This window comes from Hylaeus volcanicus, chromosome 5, assembly GCF_026283585.1.
Source record: "Hylaeus volcanicus isolate JK05 chromosome 5, UHH_iyHylVolc1.0_haploid, whole genome shotgun sequence".
NCBI lineage: Eukaryota > Metazoa > Arthropoda > Insecta > Hymenoptera > Colletidae > Hylaeus > Hylaeus volcanicus.
This window is the reverse complement of record NC_071980.1, coordinates 20,285,759-20,312,357: the sequence shown is the minus strand read 5'-3', so window position 1 is coordinate 20,312,357 and position 26,599 is coordinate 20,285,759. Positions and strand designations below refer to the sequence as shown.

The following is a 26,599-nucleotide window of genomic DNA, read 5'->3' as shown; positions in this document are numbered from 1 at the left end:
GGCTTGGGATAGAATGAATTAAGGATTAGATTGTAAATAATGCTCGTGAGTTGAAATACCAAATTAAGAATGAAGCTAGTTAAACAGGTACTGAATTTCAGTTTTTTTTTCAAATAATTTAAAAAGTAATATTCGAGTACATGGAATATTTATTTCTATTATTACTGCCACCCTTAGAATGCCTACCAATATTAAACGATAAGGATTGTAGCAGTATTGTATGTTTAAATGGAGCTACTTTCGGTCTACGTTCACTAATATTTATCATCAAACAAAATTTTCTTAATTTCGATTGACTTCTACTTTTATAGTTATTATAATTTAATAACAGGAGATTTCAATGTCGAGAAGGAAAGAGGCATAGGCAAGAAAAAAAATTTAAGTAATTAGTAGAAAACTTGTGAAGATAAGTTCCCAAATATGATTTTCCATACATGTAAAAGAAATTCGTTCAAGAATAAGAAGAATTGTAAATATAATACTAGTCAAAATTGGCATGAAAAAAGAGTTCAACGTCCTTTGAATAACCTTCAGATGACTCTCGAACAGTCTTTGAATATCCTCCAAATAACCCCAATAATATGAAATGTCAAATTGGTTGCAATATAAAAGATTGATACATTTACTTCTATTTTTGAATTTTCTGTAATATGTTTTTAATAGAAATAGACTAGTTCAGTTTCTTTTTCAGAGTATATAAAAATATAATTCAGAATATCATACAAAAATTCAACTCGAATTTAATTCAATACTGTTAATTTAATTCTCTTCAATTCAACCCTCGAGAAACTGTTTCCTAACAGAAAATCCTGACTCATACAGATTTCCTCTGCGTCCTTGATACAGATGCACTTTATATATTATAGGACAAGAATTTTCGTTTAATATTGGCAACAAGGACGAAGATAAAATGCGAGGTATAGGACGCTGCGATACAATGGAGTCTCTGGATATTTTACAGAAAATCCGCTGCTCGGAGGCGAAAATATTTCCTCCGTAATATAATTTTCATGATAATGCAACCGTGACTGGTGTCAGAGTCCAAGGGAGATGGAAGAAACGAAGAGAATTTGGCGAAAACCGACCTAGACGGGAATATCGTCTTTCTCGGGGCTAGGCAGATTTTTGACGAGCGAAAAATCCTTTCTCAAGGAGAGAGAAATGGAGAGCATACCTGGACGTGGTGTAACTCATGTTCGGTTCGTAGATGAAAAAAAAATAGCGCTCCGAGGAAAAGCGAACAGAACAACGTGCAATTGTCCTGTTGTTTCGAGAAGTCTACGTTTCGATGAAAGGACGACACTTGACGGGGTACTGGGAAGAGAAAAGCTTTTCTTCCGACAACATTTTCCTTTCACAAAGAATGAGAATCGAATTACGAAGGACGGAATAACGGCAGGGCAAAATCATTGGAGAAACGAAATTTAAAGAGAGGGTGGCGGAACGTTAAAGGATAGCCATCTTGGTTCTTCAAATATTATTCTGCAAGGGGTATTCTTTGATTAATGAAAATTTAAAACGTTCTTATGCTAGCGTAAATTATAATAATTATAATTTAATAACGGGAGATTGCAATATCGAGAAGGGAAGAGGCGTAGGAAAGGGAAAAAATTTAAGTAATTGGTAGAAAACTTGTGAAAATAAGTTCTCAAGTATGATTTTCTATACATGGAAAAGAAATTCGTTCAAAAATAAGAAGAATAGTAAATATAATAGGAGTCAAAACTGGTATGAAAAAAGAGTTCAACGACATTTGAATAATCTTGGACCTTCAGATGACCCTCGAACCAACTTAATCGAATTTACAACGCCTAAAAATGCAAAATATACAAGTTACGATAAATAAAACTCATCTAACACGTCCTCCTACGTAGAGGAACAACGTTTGGGGCAACGTTGTGTAAACCACTCTCGGTGTAAGATTGCAGGCAATTTCAGAAGACGAGCACACGCGGCGCCTTGAAAGCGGTCGAATCAGGGAAGATCATCGCGGAACGTATCACGAGAAAATTCGGGACGCTGATATTCGGTGAAACACTGTTCTGAGAATTACGAAGCAGAATGGCGGGCAGCGTTAGCGCGATTCTAGACGCGATAGGATCGCAGATGCTGCCCTGAGCGGAGCTTAAATCGCGAAAAGAGCAGTGGCTGCACGGACGTCGTTGACCCCGCTCTGAAATACGATCACCAGATACGGTTGGTTTAATCTCTGCTTGGAACCTTTGAGTTTCAACGTAGGCTCTATTATTCGCAGATTTCGCGGTGGCGCGGCTGGCAAATTTCGAAACACCGATTCGCGAAACGCTGCACACCCTGGCGAACATGTACGGGGGTAACGGAAACGACAAGCTTTTATTTTTCTTCTATAGGAATTTATAGAGACGTTAGTTTTTCTAGAGAATGTAGTTTCTCTTTCTCCATTGCTCTTGAGACGAAATTGTCGTCTTATGAAATTCTGGAGTTCTGGAATATTTTGCAAAGAGAAAAAGAAGAAATAAAGGAATATTTGTTCTATGATTCTAATTGTAAGAGTGACAGAAGACTACGAAGCATTGAATGTAATGCACGGTTCCGATTAAAAGGGCAAACTTCTATTTTTCTGCTATAGGAATTTATAGAGTCGTTAGTTTTTCTAGAGAATGTAGTTTCTCTTTCTCCATCAATCTTAAAATGAAATTGTCGTCTTATGAATTTCTGGAGTTCTGGAATATTTTACACGAGAAAAAGAAGAAATAAAGGAATATTTGTTCTATGATTCTAAGAGTGATAGAAGACTACGAAGCATTGAATGTAATGCACGGTTCCGATTAAAAAGGCAAGCGCAAATTGCATCGAACAGAAGTTCTATCACCAAAAGATGACTTCGAGGGATTCACCTGTTTCCCGTATTATAATTTTGTTTGCATCTACGTTTGAAAGAGAGCTTCGACTTGTTCCAGTTATTAAAATCAGTCTGTACATAGCCACGACGTGCGGAAGATCGAAGATCGAGAACCGTGGCTACACCAAGAACCTCTATTCGCGCAGAGGCATCGAGAACAGAGCCCTCAAGTGGTGCTCTCGAACACGTGACACGACGTGACGTTGTACATAATCCCGATTTCTTCTACTGGTTCGTAGACGTAGCCACGTTTTTCGCGTTTTAGTACAAAGAAACGTCTATCGACTGGACGCGTTAAAATCCCCGTGTAAACCTTGAAATCTTTTGAGAAAACACGAAGGAAAGATAAATTCGAATGCAATACCGTTGAACATTAATTTCTTGATTACAAGATCGCTTAATACTTCTGTGACAGACACAAAGAGTAAATGTCCGAATGAAATTTTTGAAAACAAATGCGAATTTCAATTTCTTTTCACAATTTTGATACTGACGATAATTCTTGTTCTCAATATGTTATACCATCATCAAACTATTCGCTTTAATGTATCGATTTATATTCTACTAGCTGTGCTCCGCGGTTTTACCCGCATGGAATACTATTCTTATATTCTTATGTTATTCTATACTAAAAATGTACCCAATGTTTTGTACTAACAAATTTCCTAACTAAATTGTTTTTATAACGAAAGAACAGGAAATCCATTATAAAGGAAATTGAAAGGAATTGCAACCTCTTTTCATCCCTTCAGGAGTTGAATTTTTCAAAATTCCGAAATAGGTGTTTGATTAAACATATCAAAAGAGCATTAAGACCAAGTTTCAAGCAAATTCGAACACAAATAAAATATTCCTGGTACAAATGTTGCAACCTTTTTCTACTCCCGTAGAGGTTGAATTTCGAAATATCCTTTCTTATTCATTGTATCATAATGGAAGCCTCTGGGCAAAATTTCACCTTTGGCAGGGCTTTCAATTTTATATGATTACAAGATCTATCAATTCTATATATATATAGAGAGAATTGATAGATCTTGTAATCATATAAAATTGAAAGCCCTGACAAAGGTGAAATTTAATATTTTAGTCAAGTAAACCGTATTTGCTACGATGGAATCGATAGGATAAATTGCATATAAATTTGTACGTTCGTTAGTCTCTTTACCAGTGCGGAATTTTTAGTAGGACACGTCATATATGGTCGCCAAAAAAATTCTCGTACACAAATCGAAGGCGCGAGAACGCTTAAAATTCGCAGCACGGCATTCTTCTTGATTTTCTAATACCTTCGGCGAATCGAGCGGTTAAATTCGTGTCCTGCGCGGCGGTATCGAGCCTGTCGCCGATAACCGACCACCGTTTAGCTGGCACGTATGCATATAACAGTATAAAACACGAAAAAAAGAGCCCCTACGCTCAGGGGAGCAGATAACGCTTCATGCGAAGCAAACGGTCCGGCGAGGTTGATCTCGGTCACGAGTGCGCGCATTTGCATGCATACGAACGGGTGCAGTATTCGATTGTTCTCGACAGTCTTCACGATCGTTTCCTAAAACGATGTCCCCAGGCTTACTCTCGGAGGTGACCCTTCGAGCACTATGGGACACCGTTTAAGGGTCACGCAATTTAAAAGCTGACACCACTTTTGAAAAATCGAAAGTGTTCCTTTCTCTGCGAAAGAAAAAATACTTGTGTAATACAAAGCGAGAGATGTAAACTGAAAGTCTGAATTAGCGTAGATACACTTTGTGACACTCGAAACGCGTTTTACTGGAAATTGTAAATACTTTTTTTTTTAAAACGATGGAGGTGCTAAATCTGTGAATTCGGCAGACTTGCTTCTTGAAGGCTCTTTTCTTAATGTACATTCATATGAGCTGTTCATTGCACAAATCGATTAACTCCATAAAACAAAAAGTTGAAATGAATTATTTATTATTCAATGGCCAAAAAAGTTTTGTTGTTTAATGGTGTTAATTTTGATTATTCAGAAAAGTTATAAATATAAATAGTTATGACTATACCAAGTGATTCGACACTTACATTTAAGATTTTTCAAAAAGTAGAGTTAATCGATTTGTGCAGTGAACGGCTCATATGTAGAATAATGAAAAGGTTTGATTTGTATATGGACGATGCATGATTGTATTTGAAAAAGAAGTACAAATTCATATTACACCGAACAGAAATTATTCTACTAAAAGATAGCCCCCTCGAAGGATTCGATTACTTCGTATCTTCGAGTAGAAAAGATTTAGAGCTCCTTACATTGTTTACAGCTTGACTTCTACACAAAATTGAACAATATTTAGCCGAACCGGCTCGACAACTTTTCAATCTTTCAGAAAAAACATGCGTCAAGCCGTAAAGAATATACACATGTATTCGTGAATGAGAAACGTTTCTCAGATTTAAAATTCAAATCAATGAAGAGCAGATATAATCGACCCCATCACCTTGTGTGTAGTATGTACGAGAAAACACTCCAGATAAAGGCGTCACTTTGAATAGAAATCGACCCTTGCGAAACATAAGAATATTTCTGTACCCTGCAATGTGTATTCACTTACTACCGGTTTTTTTCTAACGTTTAATCCCAGTTAACCCTTTGCACTCGAGAGATGACTCTCAGACATATCTTAACGCAATGCAGTAACTCGAGAGATGACTCCCGATCACTATCATGTTTGGCGCAGTAAATCAACCAGCAATAATGCTTGTTTAGGTTTAACTTCTTTAGAACTCGAAATTTCATAAATAAAATGATAAGGGTGGCCTGATTTTCAAGTCTCAAATTAGTTTGCGACCACAAAACAGGCTACATCTTCAAAGTCGATCTAAGCTCAGCATTCGTGGGAATAGAATGCTAAGAAAGCATTTTGATTGCTGTTAAATAGCAGAAAAAAAGGGCTCGAGTGCAAAGGGTTAATAAAAATTCCGAGGTTGAACGCTTTCGGTCAGGTTGTACCAATGTCGGTAAACAATGTTGCTAACTAAATTAAACACTGGTAGACATCGTGTAGGTACTTGGCAGTCAACAGAAGCGAATAATAACGTTCGCGCTACTTAATAACGACGCCGCAAGCAACCCTCTTATCCTCGCGCGGCTTATATTGCGTCGTCACGATAAATTCTCCTTAAAGCAACGTCTTGCTCGATGTCCTGAAACAATTTCGACGCGAACCCGGATACCTTGCCTCGCCCACTAACCCGCTTTCCCCAATTTATATCGCTTTAATCTCGCGATACAACAGCAAAAACTTCATTTCCCGATCGAAAGCAGATTTTAATACCTGGGATAAAAATCGACGAAGGGAATAGAATTTTCTTAAAACCTGGACGAACGAAATACAATTCACTCCACGATACATTTGGCTGCGGTATAACATTTCCAATTGTAGAGTTCGTTATTGATTTACAGTGAAATCCGAGTGTTATTGATTATCACTGAAAACAAACCTGCAAGCAGAGAATTTTTATTTCACGTTTTCAATGTATAAACAAATTCAGACAGGTACGAAGTCGTTTTACAAGTATAACACCTAATGTACAGTCTCACATTTGTTCCTCCTTTACATTCATTTAATTCTTGCTTTACGTCATCATGAATTTGCATTTGTTTAGACGTCTTCCTTCATAATTCTCCCATTAGGGATGTTAGTGGTTTGTTGGGGACCGCTGGCTCCTATAGCTCGGGTACCTTGGGATTGCTAAACCCGTACTGTAGCTATAATACAATCAAACACAGCTACAGCCCCTGAGGGTAAACTTGGAAGTTATGAGGGACCAGATACTAGCGCCACCTTTGTGACGTCGGTGTCTAAGCAAGGTTTACAGCCACCATTTTGTCTCAAGAACAAGAAACTAATAGACGAATCCATACTAATATTATAAATGCGAATGTAATTCTGTCTGATACCTTTTCACGTCTAAACCGCTGAACGGATTTCGATAAAATTAGGCAAGGAGATAGATCGCACCCTGAGGAAAGACATAGGCTATAAAATAAGATTTCAGTTCGAAATCTCAACATTTGTAAATAAAGAATCAGAAGTATCGATTGAAACATCTGTTACGGAAAACAAAAGACTGACTGGTTCACCAAGGGTTCACGTGGCTAAACTGTCAATTGAACGCAAAACGATATAATTTTTGGAAAAAAAAAACGTAACCGACTTCGAAAAACATTAAAACTGCACTAAAAAGTATGAAATAATTTCTAGTTAATTTATATGAATACTTACCAGCTTTACATATAATTGCTTAAAAATATGAGAAAATGTATGAAATAATTTCTATTTAAACTGTATTATTAATCACCAGCCCTTGATGAATTTGATTAAATTATCAAATACGCTATATTAAATACAATGCAACCGAAATTAATTGACGAATTCATTACATAAATATTTACATAAATATTTAGTATTTAAAATGACTTTCTTTTTCTTTAAAAGAAAAATATTTTCATTGTAATTTTATACAAAGGGTGTTTATTACGTCAAAAAACCTAACATTGTGCCTACAGATTTGTTTTATTTAAAATAAAATCTAGCAGTCAACTCACCCTTCTTCGACGCGTGGAAGGAGTCATCTTTCGGCACATATTGTATATCGTACTCCAGCGTCGTTTTCGGCAGGATGAGCTTGTTCTTGTTGATCTTGTACACGGCATACTTGAAGGCCAGCTCCGTACTGCTATCCTTTTGGTCATGAGTGAATATAGCACCTGAAATCAAACAGACGATTGTGCCAGAATCAGCTGGTGGGGTGGCTCGTCGAATATCGTTTCCCGATGGTCGCAAAAATTCGCGATCAAAATGCACTCTTTCGACCCAATATACCCGCATACTGCTGACCCTGCTGTTCTATCTCTACGAAGGACAAGTGCTCTCCGTTGCATTCTATCGATTATGCAAAACGGAATTGGGCAGAGATTACTTTGCGGATACTTTCGTTGTAATCATGGAAAACTAGTTTCGAAACTATCGCTTCAAACAGCAAACGTTATAAACATGATATAGTCATTCATCATCATCGATCATAAATCATAATGAGTCATGTTGGAACGCTATGTATCAAGTATCATTATCGAGCATCATGGATCATTATCTATCGTCATGTATCTTTATAAATTAAAAATCATTATACAACATCCTCAATCATCATTGATCATCGTGTTTCATTATCACACATAATCTTGTATCATCGTTAATCGTCACTAATAATTACAAATCATTACGAGTCATCATCATTATAATGGTTACTAATCTCTTATTAATCTTTAAGATTCAATTCTCCCTTTTGCTCGACAACAAACATTCTCGTGTTAATATCCACGCGATTATCAATCATGGGTGACAATGGCCACCATGTATCTGTTCTTTTCAATTATGCGAACAACGAAATGGGACGTCGCGCCGTTGTTTCTCGTACTACGATACCGTTACGTAGCTTCAGCTACTCCATAACGGTCCAACACCGTCGGATTTGCATTCTGAGTGTCCATCATCCATTCGATGGCAGATTCTTCGAGTTCTCTTGCCGTTCGAGTGGCGAGAGCAAACTCGTTTACTAATTGCTGATCGATGCTACCAAACTGAGCAAGGCCGCTGGTTACGAGCATGCCAAGGACTCGGTGTACGTATACAAATGCATGCATCTACTGTTCCCAGTAGCCAGGAAGTCTCGTTTACGAGTTCTGAAGCACGTAGGTTACTCAAATCGGACCACGTTTGATGTTTTCCACTAGTAAATAAAAAATATCAAGGTGGAAGAACTGTTTCCATTTCTTGTTACACTTTTGCTGTAATCTAATACACACAAATTAAAGCAATTTTTATCTGTAAGTCGATGGTTATATACAAATATTTTACTTCACTTTAATGAGGTTCATTTTTCAATTCTGAAAGATATTGTGATCACAAGCAATGGTAATTTTGATTTGGTCCAAAGGAGAAAATTATACGGAGTAAATAATTTTGTTTAGACAAATGCAAGGGATAAATAATTTTCACGATATCTAAAACATAAAAATAATTATTGTAGTCATTTTAAATAGAAATTGGAGCTGTAATTGTGTAACTCTAGAAGAGAATTATTTTATAACCATTCTAATTACATTCAAAACTACAAGTTACTATAAGATTTGCTCGTACACCATTTTCGTCTCCATTGGAAACCTCGATTCTTATCCAATCAGTCGTCGAGCAAATGCGACTCCCTAGAAAGAAGGATCCCCGCAAAATGAAAACAACATTTCTCAGTGTACAAGCACGACAGAGCGCGTTGAGAAAATTTTATTCCACCTTCTAGAGTGAAGACTCTAGAAAGGAAGGCGGGAGACAATGGCCATAAGTTTCAAAGCGTCCTTCGGATGGGAGTATCGGATAAACGAATTGGGATTTTCAGTCTCCTCGTTGTCGGAAATATTTACGTATCGCGGCAACTAAGTGGAAAGGAGATTAGACCGAGAACTTTCAAGAACTGGGCACAATGGACGCGGCATAATATCTTTAACAAGTATTATCTCTCGAATAGACCGCGATAATCTCTCTCCTTTAACGCGGCAAAGTCTTTCAAAGAAGTGCAGCAATGCAATGGAGAGAAAAAAGATTCGATTGGAAACACGATGCTAAAAATTGTTGAGTCAAGGAATTCTGGAAAGTAGGTCTCTGAGAAATTTCAGAAGATTCACTGAGTGTTCAGTGGAGTAACACTAAACCTACCACGACCGGTCAAATGATCGTTTTCAAACCTTTGTATACATTTCTTGTATGCAATATATGAATTATTATTTTACGGACTGTGGCCGGACGGGTAGTACAACCAAGCTGAGATACTACATGTAAAAATAAGTCGAAAAAAAAAGAAATAACATTTTTTCGTCTGACGCTTCGTTTTCGAGAAAATTGTGATTGAAAACGCTCGAGGTGTGCGAGGGATTGAGCACTATGCGTCTGATGATTGCTCTCTATTTCTACTTGTGATTCGGTGTTTGTTAACATTTTCACGATATTATTTGTTCTAGTTGCCTTATTAGTCCAGTGCACGCGTATTGTTACACTGGATAGAATTTTCAAACTCGATTTTCTCGAGAACGAAGCGTCAAACGAAAAAATGTTCTTTTTTTGTCGACTTATTTATGCACGTAGTATCACCCTCTGCTCGGTTGTACCACCCGTCCGGTCACATCCTGTATATGAATTAATTATTATATATAATATTATTATATCATCATATATGAATTATACATGAAATAATTATTATATATATGAATTGTTTCATGCGTTATTCAATTTAATTCCACGTGAAATATTTTTGCACTTAATTGAAAAGAGTATCTTGGAGACTAGTTATGTGTCCCATCACGATAGAAATAATTACAAATGAATGCTGGTAGGTTTAGTGTTAACCCTTTCAGACCTGGCGTCCACAATTGAGGACACAAAATTTTTAAATTAACGACACTATCATTTAGGGCAAATGTCCTTATTCGTGGACACTATTACGATTTTTTTTTCTATTTTTTTCATACTAATTTTAGTTCAAGTTAACCCTACAAATTAAATTACATTAATACGAGAAAAAAGAAATAATTCAGGTCTGAAAGGGTTAAATGACTTAACAGAATGTGTTCACGGCGTGAAAAGTGAACAAAGAGAAAGCACACAAATTATAGGTATCGCAATTAGTATCAAACCCGTAACGTCCATAGCAGTGCCATTCACGGGTAAATTATTTATTGCCCCTGTAACAACGATTGTCAGACCAGTCACGAATATTTCAAACGATCCTCTCCCAGGGAAATGTTTACGAAAGTCACGCATCCAACGCGACGTGGGCGGGCAGCCCTTGTTTCGTTCGTTCGCATAATTAATTAAGAGGGACGCGAGCATTAATCGGCAGCGAAGCCGAGGCGTGGTGAAGAATCGTTCTTTTGTTGTTGAAAAATAGCCGAGCGTCCAGTGTAACGGGATAGTTATCAATTTCCTGGGGGTTTCTTCGTGGCTATCTGAAATCCAGTCGCCCTGCGGCTGAGACAGTGACGAACGAGCGTCCAGTAATCGGAATGTCGTCGCTTTCGTCGCGTATCCCATCATCCCCTCATTCATCCCTGGTCGAGTGCTAATTTCGGACAAACTGCCCTCAACGGTCAAACAGCCCGGCGGCTTTAGGTCGAAAACATTGCTAGAATTCTGTTTCACGTTTCGCGAAATGCCTCGAGGAAGTCCACTCTATTTCGAGGCTGGACCAAAGACAACGAGAATATCTGAGAAGCTTGGGAGATGTCCTTCAAAGGATGCCAGTGTGCAATTTCCTGGAGAAAAGATCCCATTTCTCGGGGGACCTTTACTCGCCAGGGGTCATCTTCTTCGCCTAACAACGAGGGTGACCCCTGTCAAAATCGGGGCCATCATTCCCTTCAAGCTTTCGGATGACACGTTTCCGTTGGAAGACTTAGAGCCGGGTCACCTTACCCCGGTTTATTCAGAAAGAATTTCTGTTTGTGTAGAGGGTAGTATTTTTTGTACAGAGTGTGACATTCGCATTTATTCCTGAAGATGGTTCGTAGGTTTGGATTATTTTGCAGATTCTTCTTTAGATGTGACAATATTGATTGTTTTGAGTAGCCTTCAATTACGAAGGAAAGGATTAAGGGAAGATTCATAGAGAGAGGTTGCCTGAAGTACAGCAGATATTTAAACAAACTAGCAGAGGTGCTTAAGGGATTAGGTCTAGACAGAATTCTCAAAAAATCGATACTTTTTGCATTTTCTTGAAATATGATATCTTGAAAATATTCTCTGCAAATTTCAAATCAATCTGATGAATAGCTTTCGAGATATTCTCGACGGATTTTTCGTTATGATGAAGACTTCAATATTTAAAAGCAATAAACATGGACATTTTACCTTGAAAGACTTCGATTAATTGCCAGATTAATTATTAAACTAATGATTTATATTTGTTAGATTAATTTTAGATGAGCCAGTAAAAAGTTAGGATAGTCACCGCAAAACACTACTTGAGGAACAGTGTTCAATAAATATGGCAATAACTTTGTCAACAAACGTTAAAACATTGTACAATAACTTAGTATTATTTGCTTTATAAAATATATTAAGCTACTGTAAAGAAAATGATTTAAAATACCCATTTTTTCACGTCTCTGAGTAGACCTAACCCCTTAAGGAAGTGTTCTGTATTATGTATTATTAACTTTCCAGGTAGCGTCCATAATTATTGTAGAAAATGAGTGTGAAAAAATTGATTCAAATCATGAAGTGTTAGAAAGGTTGACATTGTATAATAAAAATCTGAACATCCACCCAGACGTCCTTCAAACAGTATGAATCTGCAATTTTCAGCGAAAGAGATACCATTTCTGGTAACTAATAGACCAGTACCCCCTTTCCAGAGGTACTTGTCGTAAAAGGGGTTGAACTTTAAGAGAATCGAGGCCATCTTCGACGTTTTGCCTCCGAGCATTCGCGCAGCACACCTTTGGAGGTCTCCTCGGCAACGGTTTGTCTTCGGGGCACCTTTCAGCCACGCCATTGAGGCTCTTCTGTTCGCGTGGGAGGCGAAAACAGGGAAGCTCACCTTCGAGTGTTCCGAATAAGAAGCCGCGCTTAACTCTCCCAACTTTGATCTATATTTTCTCCTCTCGGCGGTATCCTCTTCCCCTTGAAATCCAGAGAATCGAAACGCATCGCTGCCCTCGAGCGTTTCTTTTCGCTTCGAGGAGGCTTTGGTCGTGAGAGAAAATGGAGAAGCGACGAAGGAAACGCGTTTACAAAGTCTAATGGCGGTAATCCGAGCTCGACGGCACGCGGAAACAAAAATCCAACAAATCGAGTGGACCAGGGAGGTTGAAGTAACGAGAGGGAGCAACGTTGCAACACCAAATCACCCCTTGGCGCCATTAGTTCCCGCGAACCTTTAGCTGCTCGCGGAGAACTGTTTCTCGCGGTTGTTTTAATCGTTGACGGTTGTTCCACGGTTAATCCATTTATCGTCGCACAACTCGGTGTTTTACCTCCCCGAAATCCTTCTCTTTGTCTGCGTCAGCGGCACGCAATTGCTACTTTACAAGCTGCCGTGCAATATAATTGTGGGGGAGTAGGCTAGGAGTTGATACGTTCCTCAGTTTTCAATTTTTGGTATTTTTGCTTGTAACTGTCTGATTAATTTTACTGAATTATTCGATTTCGTTATTTCGTTATGCTCGTCTCCATATATATTTTCATTTCACGTTGAGAAGTAATTAGGTAACTTGTTTTTATTGTTAGAGTCATAGGATGTTTGTGCATGTGAAATTTGTGTAATTGTAGTTATGTACCCATCCGTATTTTGATATATAAATTAGAGTTTAATACAAGATAATTTGTTAGCCTTCTTAATAAATAGAAGGCAAGTTTTGCAATAGCTATGCATGCTAAATTTGTATAATTTTATGCAGTTTCGTACTCCTTTGTATTCACAATATATAAATTAAGATTTCTTGGTTTAATATTTTTACTATGTTTCTGCTCCCAAATATAAGATAATTTGTTAGTTTGCTTAATAAGTAGAAGACAAGTTTTGCAACAACTGTGCCTGTCAAATTTGTGTAATTGTAGTTATACACTCATCTGTATGTACAATATATAAATTAGAGTTTATTCGTTTGAAATGTTCCTGATGTTTTTTGCTGCTGAAGATAAGGAAATTTAATAGCCATCTTAATAAGTAGAAGGCAAGTTTTGCAACAACTTTGCCTCATGTTTGTTTTTATTCTTCAGGAAGGACGATGAGCACCACGGGACCCTTCGTGGCGGCGTGGACCGCTTCTTCCGGCGGTTTCTTTCGAGCCCTGCAGAAGCATTCCCTTAACGGCGTCGCTTTATCATTCACCGCTTAAATGGAGAGTAAAGAGGTGCAGGAAAAAGTGCACCAGTGGCTGAGTACTTCCTTTCGGGGGCTTGTTCGTCGAGAATTACTGGCGAACAAGCGGATTCGTGGTCTGCTTCTTTCGATATTTAGAAAAACTAGCGTTCGGGGAGGGCTTAACGAGTCGGCTGTAATTCTCATTAATCCCTACAATATTGGTATGAATGAAAAACGAACAAATTAACCGAGGCACTATTACTATCTCTAGTGGTCCAGAGAAAATTGGAACCGAAATGTATCAGTGTTTCTGTTAGAATTTTTGTAGCGAATCAAAAAATATTTGTGCTCGTATACCAATTACAAGGTACTGTATTTGTTTAGAATTTTAATCTAGAAATTACACGAGAAGTACGAGTTACGAATGCAGAAATACACTAGGAAATATTATCGAACAAATACATACTATAAAAAGAAAGACTCTTTTTAAGTATATGTTTACTTTCCGCCAAATAAATACAGTAGACGTGCCCACTATTGTTACAGCTCACGCAGCTCGCAGGAATCAATTTATCATTTTCATGCAGGACAGACCAACATCAATTCTCGAGGGATTCTGCGTACCACAGAATGAATTCAACGTGTACACGCGTTCGCTCGAGAGATGATTTTGCAGAATCTCGTGGCATTAAAGATAAATCGTGCAGGAGCCACTGCGTCGCGAAGGACTTTGAAAAGAATTTTAGTAATGATATAAGAACGGAAAGTCGTTACGAGCATTCTATCGAGACTCCTATTTCAACTATTTGCAATAGGAAGTCATGTTAGAACACGGAATGATATAAATTCCTGGAAGAATTTCGACTATGGTAATCGTTCGTAGTGAATTATAGCGAACGAAGAAATAAAACTCTTAGGTTGTACTGTAGTATTCGAGATTTATAGGAGTGTTCCTTTCATATCGATGTAGGTCGAACCACGTGATTGGTAAGAAAACTGTCCTACTTTCTTCCTTACCATATCGATTCAAATCATTACTTTATTCAGCAAAACGATAACATTTCTAAGAAAAATACTTTTTGTTTCAGTTTCACGTGTTCTATACAATTTTTGTAGTTCGCTGTTATATGGTTACTTTGGGTAGCTTATATAATTTATTATTCAATAAAGAGGAAATTTTTATCCCATACAAAAGGTACAAATATTTTATAAGAGAATTAAACGAATCCTCCAATCTCTGTATCTACCCGAATCACTGAAATATAAAATGCTAAACCCTCAAAGAAGCGGTCCATTACCTTAAATTTCTTTATCGAAACAATCATGTCGCCCTAGTGATTCGGAAAGTGGATTACGCCGAAGCATTTTACAAATAACATAATATTATGAGCAATGGTCAGCAAAGAATAATTGCACAAACGAATTTCCACAGGAGTAGGTAGCAAACGCGATTACCAATTCGCCTGCAGAACACGATGGTGCGTAGCTGCAACCAAAAAAAAGTCGGTCGAAACTCGAGTCGCCGAAATGAACAACATTATCCAGCATTCATTTTCGGCGTAATCTTCGCGAATCCGGACAGCTTAGGATAAGGTGGCCTGGATTTCTGCAGGTTAATCTCCATTTCTGTGGGATTACCTCCGCAAATGAGCCAGTACAAGGGAGCGCTAGCGACGCGAGATAAATCTAAAATATCGCAAGGGAGCTGGCGAGTTCAGCAACGCTTATCGCGTTAAAGAATCAAATCTGTATCTTTGCATCTTCATTTTGGCTACTTCGCGTACATAATAAGTTTAACATTATCTCATGTGAATTTTTCTATCTTGCTCTTTGGAACTGTCGAAAGAAGCAACAACAACTACGTGTTGACAGACCCTACGCTTTAACCCTTAAATGCCCTAAGTTTCAAATTTGATACCGAATGATTTTAAGTCGAATTGTACAATTGCGAGTGGTTTGTTTTTAATATTTGGCTGTACGTATGTTACCATTGCATAATACTCTTTTGAACAAAAGTTAAGAAAATAAACGTCAGCTATAAAAATTGTTCAAATAATAAATACGTTGATATTTTTTTAAATATAATTTGGAAAATCAGGCTTCTAAGGGTCAACACATCAGAGCGCCTTGGTGTGCTGCGGGACACTAATATTATTTAAGACTGTATCTACCATTTTTCTTGTTTATGTACCAAGTTTCGTTTTCACTTTTCAAAATGATTACGTTACGTTACATTACGTTACGTTGCTCTGAGCGATTGTGTTCTTTTATTAAGACAACAATTTGTATTATATTTCGTGGTTCAAGTAAACATTTATTTGCAAAATGATAACAGAAATTCTAGAACTCAATCGAAAACTATTTGCGTTGACACTTGCTAAATCAGATTCACTAATAAATGTAACGTTACTTTATGTGGCCTTTTTCATTTTTTTTGCTCTTTGAAGTGAACAATTCGATTAAAAAAATATGTACAGTGAAACTTGCTTAATCAGACTTACTAATAACTTTATTCGAAAAGCGAATTGAACTTTAATTTTTCATTTAAATATCTGAAAGTTACAGCAGGCATTTAGCATCTTTCAAACCAGATGGTAATTTCAAAAGTTATTGTTCCAATACGAGTAAGAATAGGTAGTGCAATCAAAGATAGACTGATTCTTCGTGCAAAAAGGAATAAAAAATGTACAATATAGTTCTTTCGTACGAAGCTTCGTTTGCGAGAAATCAATTTTGGAAACGCTCGAGGTGTGCGAGGGATTGAGCACTATGCGTCTGACCATTGCTCTATAGTTCTACTTGTGATTCGGTGTTTGTTAACATTTTCACGATATTATCTGTTCTAATTGATTTTAATTATTCGGAATATAGTAAAAGATCGTCGAAAAGTAGATAATATTATGCCTCCTTGAATTTGTAGTGACCCAAATAAGTAGATACAGCGAGTATTGGTCAGACACGGCAGTCAAATCATTGAAACATGTAACCCAAGAATTTTCAGTCGTATTTCTCGAGAACAAAATTATTATACATTACATTATCGCATTAAAACACAGTATTCTACATTTTTAATTTATTGTACAAACAATCTATGCCTGTTCGATCACCCACTCACGCATTCTGTAACCAATGTACTTTCGAGTAAATCCTTCTACGTTTCATAAAACATAATCATATAACCTTCGTTCAAGAGTCACTTATAGAAAAGTATCTACACTATAGACTAACCACAATCCTCTAAATACCAACATTAGCTTTTTCCTATACATATATTCGTTTATTTTAACCCTTTCAGACCTAAATTATTTTCTATTCTCGTACTAATGTAATTTAATTTTCTAGGGTTAACTTGGACTAAAATCGGTATGGAAAAAAAAATTCTAATAGTGTAGTTTTCGAAGAAAATTGGTCTTTCTTCATGTGATAGTGTCGATAATTTATAAATTTGGTGTCCTTAATTGTGGACGCCAGATCTGAAAGGATTAATTTTGATTAGGGAAGTAATCGCATTCCTCAGAAACAACGATGCGGCGCGTTCGACTACGATACTCGCGCCAAGAAAAACGAAGGAACGACGAGTTTCCACCGAGAAGAGCACGAGTAATTGAATGAAAGAAGTTAATCGAAGCGTCACTGCGGTGGTCCGCGAACTCGTGAATTAGATTCGATTGCACGAACGACTGGAATTCGCGGGAATTTCCATTCGTTCCGCGAAGAAAGTCCCCCAACTTTCAGCTCTCGTTAAGGCGGTTAACTACCGCGAAGTTAGCTACCGTTCCATCGTAGGAAGGCGACTTTTCCAGTCCCCCTGAAACGTTTTAGCGAACCACGAACCTGGAATGCTTCTTATTTACCACGCTTAAACGAATGGCTAACACTGACAAAGTCGCGTGCGGAGTTGGGGATTGAAGACCGGCTTTGATTCCCTGGGCGTATTTGCGTTTGAAGTCAATACTCCCGTATCGAACCGTCTCGAGGAACGTCTTCAAACGATACGAGGAGTATCGAGGCAAGCGACCGTCGAAACCGAGCAATTACACATTAAATTCAAATGTTTATTTGGGTATATTTGGATGGTTACCTTATTGGTAGATCGAGGATGTTTATGCGCATTTGCAGAATTTTGGTAGTTATGTTACTAACGATTGCGTATACTAGGTTTCTGTATTAGTAATTTAGTTGTACTTCGATTTCATTTATTTTTATTAGTCATTTGCGTTGTTTTACACGTGGAGGGATTGACAGATATTTATCCTTATTATAAAATAAATTAAACTCTTATTTAAAAAGCTACTTTGTATGGTAATAGAAGAGAAATAATGTTTCCCGAATTTTCCATAATTATTTAAAGGAACAAATATAAAAAATTATGTCAATAATTGAGATTCCTCTTGGTTATAAATTCGTTTGTCATGATTTGAGTGTGAAACACACTGTGCATGATCATGTTTTCATACTAGCGACTTCGCAGTTCGCAGTTCTCAGTTCTCTTAAATTTTGATCAGTTGGACAAGGTTGAAGTTTGTTATATCACAACACGATGCGATAAATTCAATCTAAGTCCCTGGGAACGGTCCCCAGTTGGTTCGTCGAACTTTTCGATAGGAAAACCTCTCTCCCTCTGGGGAATAGAGTTTCTTCTGGGGTACACAGGTTTTACGCAATGTTCACCTGCTCGTATTTAAAGCTAGGCTAGTTCTGGAATCTCTGTAATGGCGTAACAGGTATTCAAGCCTACATTATAGGAATATAACTGTAATAATTATCACAATTAATTCCATAAAAAATCTGCAATAGATTTTTTAAAGAAACTTTAAGGCTTTCAATATATTATATTTAATCCTTAAATCCTCGAAAAAACAGAATTTCGAAAAATCTTTTAAAGAATTTAAGGAAAGAGTGCCTGGAACAAGGAAACAAATCCGTGGAACGCGAATTCACGATTGATCGTGGTTCGCGTGACGAACCAGCCGTTTAGCAACGCCTGGACAAAAATATCAAATCCGGTGCGTCGCTTTCGTTTGGATTACGCGACGTCCACGCGTGACGGCTTTAACGTGTAATAATTCTCAGGATTACGACTAGTCGTGATCCACGCGCGGCAGAGACAGAGAGTAGATCCAGTGTGGGTGCGGGAACCACGATGGATGGACCAGTTTTCCAGCGAACCGTGAGACACTGCGAACTTTACGTCGTTTTGCTAGTCAGGGCCCCGTACAACGCTGACGACACAGTTTGCTACCGCTGTTTCCGTGCTCCCGGCGAACTACGTTGCTGCTTTGGTGAATTATTACCGTGGTTGGCGGTCCCCTCGCGTGGGCAACGTGTCATCGGAATGGCGGTATTCTCAGGGCAATTTTCGGCTAATCGCAGAAACTATTGCACGATTGGGGAGGAAACAAAAGTACCGCTGGGCCGAATTGAGATCAGAAAATTACTAGTTGCTACAACTCCTGGGCAACAATCGCAATTGTAACTTTGATAATCTCGCGTTAAACTCTTGATTACCTCGTCTAACTCGAACATCATATATCTATACGTATACAGCAGCTGCACCCCGCGGTTTCACCGGTGTGAAATACTATTTATTTTACATGAAATTGGTATTAAATTTTATGATATCAATTATACAGCTCCGATTGCGTTACTTTCGCTTTATTAATGTATATCATTCATTGATCGCGATGCAGAAACAGCGAGATTACGTTTAGCATAGTACCTACTAGTAAATTCGAAAAAAGAGATATGTATGAATAAACGAATAAAACTGTCGTATTTTCTTATATGACGAAAATATTCACAACTATGATAGTTGCACCTCGCTCTTTCACCTGTGTGTTGTTTTCCATAAGTCAGATGTTTCGGTCGATATTTGTAATTGTCAGAATCATGATGCCACCACTTTATTTACAAATACTGAGATTTCGGACTGAAACCGTGATTTTATCAAAATAAAATGTAGCCTATGTTACTAAGGGATAGCGTAACTTTCTATTACTGAAAAAATATTTAGAATCGGTTCAGTAGTTGGAGAAATTACCCCCTACATATAAACAAATTTTACCTCTTTATAATATCAGTATAGATGAGTAGATATAAGATTCTCCAAAAGAGGCTTAAGGATTGTTTCAATTAAATACAAATTGAATGGTATATATTCGATTTTTAAACAATCAAACATGATGCATGATGTTATTTGAAGTATCTTAATATTAAAAAACAAGATCGTGAAGCTTCCATTGGAGAACACTTTGTAAAGTCTATAATTTGTACGGAACAATTGGTACGGAATATATCCAATTTTTAGATAATTAAACATCAAACAAGATGTCGTTCTAATTATCTTATTAAAGAAACACGACCGTAAAGCTTGTTTTTGTACAACTTGTAAAGTCTATAATCAATTTCGTTTAACATAACAAATGGCGTTTCTATTACAATCGCTGTTTCGCGTTCCAGTTACTTGCACTTTCAGTGTTGCATTTAGTATTGTTAGTTATCTTTGTCATTGTCCGATTGGAAATTTCGATGGATAACATGGAGTGGAATAGCGTGTAGTGGATCTTAAGCGTTATCAAAAATCGCGGAAACAGGGATTATTAATGAAAACAGGATACACGATTCACAGTGGGAGGGGCGTTAATGGTCCGAAATTATCGTCCTCGTGCACCAGTGCTAGGTCCGCAGCCGAACGTATCAACTTTGTCGGATAACAGAGTTTCGCGATAGGAAATCCGTCCCAGAAACCGCTTGGCAGTAACTCACACCGCTACGGTTTCGATCAGCTCGAATTAGGGTTACGCGATTCGCGCGAAAGCGTCTGCGACGGTACAAGTGCATCGCCATCGATCCTAACGCACTTGTGTGTAACGCTTCGGATAGATGTTTTAACCCTGAACGCATTTCCAGCCGATAACATTCAGCAATCGCACGAATTGCTATTGTGGATTCAGACAGGAAAATATGAAAATTAATTATCATGCGAAAAAAGGAGAATTACATGTAGAATTGGAAATTAAATTACATGCAATAAAATTAAAATTAAATTACATATTTGTAATATAGAACGGTTCCAAAAATAAGCTATTTGAATAAGTAAATTGTTGAAATATCTGCGTTATATTGGAACCATGAAAACATTGGAATTTACGTCGGAAAATTTGGAAATGAATATTATATTAGATCTACCGGAAAATTCTGTCCGTTCCAGTTACAACAATTTTCAATAAGTATGCGCATATTCATTAAAAATGATATACAAAATACAATCACGCTGGCAAAATGTCATAAATAATGATACAAATTATGTTATTCGATCAAATTTATTATTTTGTTTTATTCTAAAAACGTACAGAACTTTCCGATAGACCTAATATAATTCAACGTAAAGTATGTCCACTGTCGTGAAGGTTGTAGAAATCGCGAATGTTTCCGATAGTGACAATTCGTACAGAAGCGTTCATTACAAATACATCACGGAACTACGTTGAGTTTAGGCGGGGAAAATTTGAAAAGTAATAATTACACAACAAAAGTCAGTTTTCAAGTTAATCTTCCCGACCAATTGCTTTAGTCTTTCTGAAATAACACTTATTGCCCCTTGAGATTAGGCTTAAAACCAGTTTCCAGTGAACCTCACTATCTCCACACACGTACCAGCACAATTCAACCTATCCATCTCGTATATACCCCTACAAACCCGCGCAATAAATTCGCCAAAGAACTAAATTAATTAATAGCTTACCGGCTTAGCGGCACGGTAACTAGCTTCCCTCGTTTTCAACTGAAATTATTGTCATTTGACGAAGCTCTGCTAAAACGAGGAGTCGCTTGGCGGTTCAACCAGCGACCCGATACAAAACGGAGAGCTCTCAGGTGGCTCGTAAAAATTGCATCAACAATTACAAACCTCGTTCCCTTGTCCGTTTCACTCGTCGTCCTTTCTCGTCTATGTACCCGGCAACTTCACCGAAACGGCAGTTTCTTACGCTCGGTATAATGTCTCCGTCGAGTGGAAAAGTTTCGCAAAAACTTTTACTCCACTTTCCCAAGAATCCAGAGCCTCTCATCTTCGTTTCTTCGCTTATCTCTAGCGGCTTCCTGCGCCTGCTTTTGTCTCTCCGCAGACTCGGCGTGTCTGAGCTAGTCTGTTTGTCGGACTGACTTCATCGAGGATTCCTTTTTTCTCCCTTTGTCCCTCCATTTTCTCGAGGGTAAGGTGTCGAGTCAGGGGACACAGGAAGGCGACAGCTTCTCGTTGGAAGGAGTGATTTTCGAAATTCGCAGTAGACCATGCCTTCTTCTTTTTCCTCGGACTGTTCTATTGTTGTACACGGGAATACTCTCTTCTGGTGCACTCCTGCATTCTCTGGTTCGTTCTTATCTTATTCGAGGGCCGTTTCTCGCGATGGAATTCCCATCTCGTTCGGAAAGAGGCCTCGCGACGAGTGTTTCCCTCTTTTTCGCGACACATACACGACGGCGGACAATGAGACTGGCTCGATTGGAATTTAATTGGGTTGGGACTCGATGCACATCCCTGTGTACGTGAACTCTAACTCTTTGCACTCGGATGTCCTCTACGAGGGAGCATCGTAAGTCTAGCAAATTTTGTTAGTGGTTATGTAGAATAAATTTATGCTACGGCAAATTCTTTAAAAATGCATGTTCCCTTGAAGTTTTCTTATTGAAATTGCCCGGGAAAGCAAACCAAAATATGAAATATGTATAGAGATTTAGCCTGTTTACCAAACAGGAATTCAACTTCTCATGGAGTTACATTTCGTAAAAATTTTGTTTACTCTTAAGAGAAGAAATTTAAAAAAATTACACTATTATTTACTTATACCATAGTACATATTTACTCATCTACTTCAAAATTGAACGCAACCGCCAAGTTTCTTCTTACCATTCATAAATATTTTTCCATTTACGAATCATTTCATTCATTTTGCACCAGCACAAAAGGTACCAACGACGTCCATGAATATAAATTGTTTTCTTACACGTCCCGCGTCAGGATGTATAATTTAAATGCAATCTACTCTAGGTACCTGAGAAAAATGCTCCGGTTTGCCAAAGACAAATGCACGTGTCAAATATTGAATCAATTTGTCCATTACTTTTCTCTTTAGTGTCTCCCAAAGTCGTGCAATGTTTAGTACCGTGAACTGTACAAATTTCGTCAAAGGATTTCAGCTTACCAAAGAACAGTATATCAAGGCTTTCCAAATTTTGCGCTATAGTGCGCCAAGCTTCTCAACTTTTGCTTATGAAAAGACGCGATACGATGCGAGTGGCTCCGAATTTTGCTTTGACAAAGGACCAGGAATTGTGCTACGATACTATCGACCGCGAAAGCGTCGAAATTGTCAGAGATAAACAACGCTGGTTCTATAATGAACGGTATAAATTATTTCAACTGAAAAATAAGACAAAGACAAATACAAGAAGAGTGTGCTTAATACACAAAACGCAACTTTTTTCATTTATAGCGACGATATAGAAAGTATTAGAGGAAAATAGGCGAATGAGCTTGCAGTCTATTGTAAAATGAAAATTAGTATACATTATACCTTGAAAGTGAAAATAATTCTGATTTAAAAGAAATCGGTAAACATCATTCTACACTGTCGATGAGTATCTCTGTAATTTCAGGCTGACCATGAATATTCTCATTTCTCAATTTGATTATATTTATTACAACCCAAATAATTTAAACCACGAGAGGAATATTCTTTTCCCTTACCCAAAGATCAATGACAAAAATTGAACAACTAACATTCTCTTGCATTTTCTACTTTGTACGTCGTTCCATGAAAATAAAGTGTTTTCCGCACGATGTTTAACACGAGTTTTATTTATCTGCATTTCTACTACTGCCGAATTCAACAAATTAGCATAATTATCGCTTCATTGGTAAGCTTAGCGTCTTGCGTTCGCACTTTTGCTCGCGTCTGTAAGCGTCAGACTCGACCAGCGACGTAAATATAAGTCCCAGCGAATCTGCGGTAGGAAGAACGAGTTTCAGGCAAGCTTAATTAATGGCCAGGTACCAAGTGATTAATAGTTTGCGCGCGCTGCGTCGCGACCGACGCGTTGGAGTTCATCGTCAAGCGCGCCGTGGGCGTTTCTACTAGACGATGCTACCGAGTTATTAAACTAATGCGACTCGTTAGTAGTTTACAGCTCTCCCTCGATCTCTGTCCATCGAGAAATTTTGGTCCAGCCGAAAATTCGCTGGTGGAGCATCGAGGGTGTCCGTTACACCCTCCATAATACAAATTATGTTTGTTTATGGAGAACAATTCTAGGATAATATCATCAATAAACACTAGAAGTGAGGCATCAGTTTACAGGGAAATTGTAACAAATGTAAAGTCCTAATTGCTTTTGATCTTGGTATAAATTAGGAAATAATTATTATAGAGTACTTGGAGACTATATTATTGATTTAAAGGATTACTCTAAAGTCAATCCACAAATCTATCAATGTACCAATTGTGAGCTTGGAATCATAGTGCGCTCTAGTATGAGTACTATTATACCAACACTTATTTTAAAAATATTCAAAGAAAAGGAATCAATTATATTTAAATTCCTATAGCACAAATGGAAGAGTCCCTTAAGAAGATAACAAAGCAAAAAAAGGCATACTCTAAACGATTTTAAAACTACAATAGCATTGTCCTCCGAAACTTATGCAAACCTAGCGAAAAGCGATGTTAACGCAGTCCTTAACAATGATAGCGAGTTCGGCGCAAGTTTCACCGATCGATGCATCGAAATTGGGCTCATTAACGCGCCCCATCATTCTCGAACAAAGTACCAAGCGGCGTTGGTCCATGGACCACCAGAATCGCTCGAAATTCGAGCGTAATCGCGTGTCGATGGAAATCGACTCGTCAGCCTGCGCGATTTCGTCGGCTCAATCGAGGAGCTTCATTTGAAAACGTCTGTGGAATGATTTAGATTGAATTTTTCTCGCTCCCCTCCTCCTACTTGAACGCACAACCATTTTAATCAAAGATTAAACCCTTTCGTGTATGTATTATACAAGGTGTCCCAGTTTAAGTGTTACAGAGCTCTAACTCCAAAACTATCGGCCGTATGCAAAATTGCAAATATGGAAATTGCATGGTAAAATGGGGCGCATGTTTCAGCGAGAAGAAATTTTTGTTAACTTTGTTATTTAACGAGATATGATGGTCAAGTTTCGTTTTTCAAATGTAACTATATATTTTTTTTAGACTGTCAAGTCATAGAAGTATGTGACCAAAAAGAAGCTACGTCCGAAAAAATTACAGATGGTCACTAGTTCCAGAGGAGTATACTATGCGAAGTATAACTGTAACGTCACTCATATTTTTAAAAGTTTTAGACTTTCCAGTTAGTATGGAATGAAATCAATTGTATGAAATGAAGAGCAACTTTTGATATATTACCGTAAGATTTACCGTGTATCATATACGTTCAGCTCACACAATTCAGCTGTTTTCATTCCTATTCGAAAGTTCGAAACTTTTAAAAATATAGATGACACTGAATTTTGCCGCGCAGCGTACTTGTTCTCCACCCCTTTATTTTGTATACACACCGAGCCACAGGAAGAAATGCGCGATACTTTCGCATTTAACATGAAAGCACCGTGAACGATGAGTACTCGACGCAGGCAGGGAAGAAGTAAACGCTTAGGCAAACGTAGGGCCTCGTCGAAATACTGGTAAATTGGCGGGAGTCGAGTGTAAAAGTGCGCGTGAACATTTCTCGCCGTAACTGTCAGTCAAAGTAACTGAGGAAATAGTTCCGCGAATTTCACGCCACGGTGAAACAAAGCCATACAGAATCAACGGCTGACACGAGCCGTCCAAACGTGCCAACGGCGATCAATGACCGCTGGTCAGAGGTTCAAACACGCTTGCGATACCACGAGCGTTAAACGCGGGAAATATGAGGTCATGAAACTATAACACCGTGACGGATCAGATGGTTCGATCGATTAATCACGCGTAGTTTCCATCGGGTTGTTACTAAAATTAACGGTAATTGATTTTCAAGTTCTACTCGGGTGATACTTCCACGTCTAATGAGTCTGTTCTAATATTTTATACGGACACCAGCCATCTTTCTGACATTCCTTAGATATTTATTCAGATTAATGTTTAGGAAGTTTCGTGATATTTCAGGTAGCTAAGTCATGGATTTCTATGTGTTGCTGTTCTCTGGGATATAATTTTCTGTTGCCTGCGGTGGCAAGGTTAATATTGCTTGGTTTTTTAAGTGTACAATTGTCACTTTATACATTTTATACACACAAGAAACTAAAAAATGGACATAGTATGCAAAAATATAAATATGTTGAAAATAAAGTTCTTACGCAGGTTAAATTTTTGTAGGAACGTTTACAAAGATTTTGCATAAAGCTCCGCAGTCTAGATATAGCCTAATACAAAGATGTAAAGTGAATCTATAAAGAGGTGGAAAACTTTCAGACATTTTGAAAACCACCGCGTTAAAGAGATAAATTAATTCAATGAACCAAAGTGATAAAGAAACGACTTTCCCTCTTCTTCGTTATTCAATTTCATCGTGGGAGTGCCTCGAAGATGTAATCGAGCAACCAATGGCTCGTCAAAATAGTGATCGATCGTCTGGCAATATCGCCAAACAACATCGAAGGGAATTTCTATTAGAAGTTCCATTTACTCGTCGCGAGAATTAAGTCGCCTCGCGACGAGTAAGCCGTCCCGAAAGTTTCGGCTCGAGCCAGTTGTTCCCGGCGGGATAAGAAAATTGATTCCCAGGGATTCCCGTGGATGTTCCAGCGATAACATTAAGATAGAAACG

General features: G+C 37.9%; 1 protein-coding gene across 7 annotated transcripts in view; it reads right to left on the bottom strand.

Moving 5' to 3' along the window:
* Window positions 1-26,599, bottom strand: part of LOC128876186 (glutamate receptor ionotropic, kainate 2-like) — a 185,025-nt gene that overhangs the window by 118,947 nt on the left and 39,479 nt on the right. For all 7 annotated transcript variants that reach the window (XM_054122336.1, XM_054122331.1, XM_054122335.1 and 4 more), the window contains exon 3: window positions 7,449-7,610. In XM_054122336.1, the coding sequence (XP_053978311.1) occupies window positions 7,449-7,610 (162 nt within the window). The remainder of the gene's footprint in view (window positions 1-7,448; window positions 7,611-26,599) is intronic.